We start from the raw sequence: 2633 nt of genomic DNA on the forward strand, positions 1-2633 counted from the left end.
TGTGGGTGTCGGGGCGCAGTGTGCCCAGGACAGGTGAAAGTCACTGAGCCGGAGTGGGGGATTGGTGGGGGGAGGGGAGCCGGAGGGTGTGTGTGTGAAGGCTGGGGCTGGCTGCGGGGGGAGGCTGTGGTGTGCTCCGGCGCCTGTGACATCACAAAGGATGAGCCACGGGGCAGGTTATAAAGGCGCCAGCAGGCAGCCCTGAGCAGTACGGAGTGGGACAGTGGTGAGTGCGCACGTGCGGGGAAGCTGGGCTGGAGGAGGGCTGGGGCAGAAAGGCGGGTCCCAGGGAGGGTCGGTTCTCCCCCAGCATCGAGGTCCCAGCCGCTCGCTGGAGCACCTCGGGGAGGGCACGGTGCAAAGGCATTGCTGCCTCCCAGCTGCGTTGCCCCCACTCCCGTCTGCCCCAAAGCTCCTTCTCGCCTGCCACCAGCTCCCTCCATCCCAGCCTCTCTGAAACCCTCTTGTCCTTCCTCCTGCAGGCCATGGCTGCCATAGCACTCCTCGTCCGTGCCTTGCTGTCCTTCATCCCGAACCTGCCGATGGCTGGTGATGAGCTGGATGAGGCGACGCGTGAATTCATGCAGCAGCGTGCCCTGTACGTGAACGCGGAGATGACTCGGCTGCTGCAAGACATAGAGGACAGGAGCGTGGAGCAGAAGACACAGGAGCAGTGTGACTTTGCCTGGGGAGCACTGCTCTCCACTGCCTCAGAGCAGTGGCACTTCTGCGTGATCGCTGGAGTCCTGGTCCTGCTCTTTGGGCTCTGCTGGGTCCGGTTCAGGAACAGGAGCCGTGAGGCAGAAAGCAGCAGCACTGAGGAAAGGTGCTGCTGCAAGACGGTGAATGTGGAGGAGGAGCAAGAATTGGAGCAGGAAGAGGAAGAAAGTGAGGGCGAAAGTGCTGATGATGAGCGTGATCTGGGCTGGACTTTTGAAAGGCGCTTTTTCAGGCGAGTGCAGAATCCGGCCTACATTGGCCTAGTGGTGGAGGACCTGGTGGCTGAACTCCTCTGGCTCTTCCAAAAGCGCTTCTGCAATAGTTTCTTCCCTGTGCTGCAAAGAGCCATCGGTGTGGGCAGCACCTTTGAAGCTTGGGACCCCTGTGAAGATAGTGCTGTCTACCAGCTGCTCGTGCCCCTGAAGGCACCTCGTGGACACAGGTTCCAGCTGCAGATGGGCGCCACAGGGCAGATGCCAGTAGAAGACCCTCGCATCTATGTGGAGCTGGAGTGCACCTGCACGGGGCAGCAGAACATGCTCTGCTTCCTCCACCATTCTGAGGAGGAGCTGACAAGAAATCAGGATCCCAGCCTCCTACACATCCTCTGCACAGGCTCCTACCTAGATGTGCAAAAAACTGCCCTCTGGTTCCAGACCATTGTGATGTCAACCTGGATGGATGTGTCTCATTCCCGTTGCTACAACATGGAGATGCTGCCCTCCAGCCGGTCCTGCAAGCTGCAGCTGACGGGTGCCTCCAGAAGAACCCTCTTCATTGAGTTGATTTTTGGGGTGCAGCAAGGGGACTCGGACATCTTCCTGAGTAGCCAGGCTGCAGAGGACACCTTCAATGCAAGCACTACGTGGCCAGTGACCTACGCTGTGGCAGAGGTGAAGTTCTTCAGGCATATGGCCAGGAAGGCCTCAGCACGTGCCCACCTCAAATGCCTTCAGACCTGCGCCTGCATCCTGACGGGCACAAGCTTTTCCACCTATGACTTCAAGACAGCTGTGATGCACCTCCTGACCACAACCCCCCTCTCACGTTGGTGCAGGAAGAACTTCCTACTGCGGCTGCAAGACACCATGCGATACATGCGCTGGTGCCTGGAGGAGAAGCGCCTCAACCACTTCTTCCTTGGCAATGAGAATGTGCCCGAGGAGATAAGCTTGCCGCTATCCTTCAAAATGGCCGAGCCACTCAACCTCTTCCAACGCTTTGCACAGGATCCGGCAGCCTGTGCTGACGCGCTGTGTGATTTCATCAAGCTTGAACACCGACTCATACGACAGCTCGTCCTGGGATACTGGGAGAGGGCTCCACACACAGAGCTGTGATTGTGGGTCTCACAGCTGACAGCAGACGACAACCTCACGCGGCGGGGAAAAAGAGGGGTGAATGCAGGACACAGACAGGGAAGGGAAACCCCTGTGCAGCAGCCCTGTGCCAAGAGTGGCTGTGTTCTCCCTTCAACAATCTCAGTGTAGCGTCGGGGATGACCAGGGTGGCTACAAAGATGACTTTCATCTACCTTTCCGCTTGTGCGGTCATTGCCACGGTGGCAATTTCACATGTCCCATAGATTCTTGCTAGCAGGTGCAGCTGGGCAGGGGTCGAGCCAAAGCCACCACTGATGTGCCTCTGCCTGCTCTCCAGGCTCTGCATGGACAATCCCCCATCCAAGACACTCCTCGGGTAGCTGGTGCCACAAAACGGAGTGCACTGGAGACGGGGAACGGGCTGCTCGATCAGCACGGTGTATTGGAGGTGGAAAATGACTTGATCTGTAGAGGTAAAGCAGTGCATTGTATCGTTGCCAGTTTAAGCAAGCAGCTGACTGGCACTTGACACACCACAGGAGAAAAACTGTGTTAAGAACAAGGAGGAACGGTAGTGTCAAAGGAAGAAGT

The 2633-nt window shown here is 57.8% G+C and overlaps 1 protein-coding gene across 1 annotated transcript; it reads left to right on the forward strand.

The window, feature by feature from the left end:
- Positions 1–218: 218 nt before the first annotated feature.
- Positions 219–2060, forward strand: LOC128850447 (inositol 1,4,5-trisphosphate receptor-interacting protein-like 1). The gene has a single exon (XM_054054793.1). The coding sequence runs from the start codon at positions 486–488 to the stop codon at positions 2058–2060; it is 1575 nt and encodes a 524-aa protein (XP_053910768.1). The 5' UTR covers positions 219–485.
- The last annotated feature ends 573 nt before the right edge of the window (positions 2061–2633 follow it).

Source organism: Cuculus canorus, chromosome Z, assembly GCF_017976375.1.
Source record: "Cuculus canorus isolate bCucCan1 chromosome Z, bCucCan1.pri, whole genome shotgun sequence".
NCBI lineage: Eukaryota > Metazoa > Chordata > Aves > Cuculiformes > Cuculidae > Cuculus > Cuculus canorus.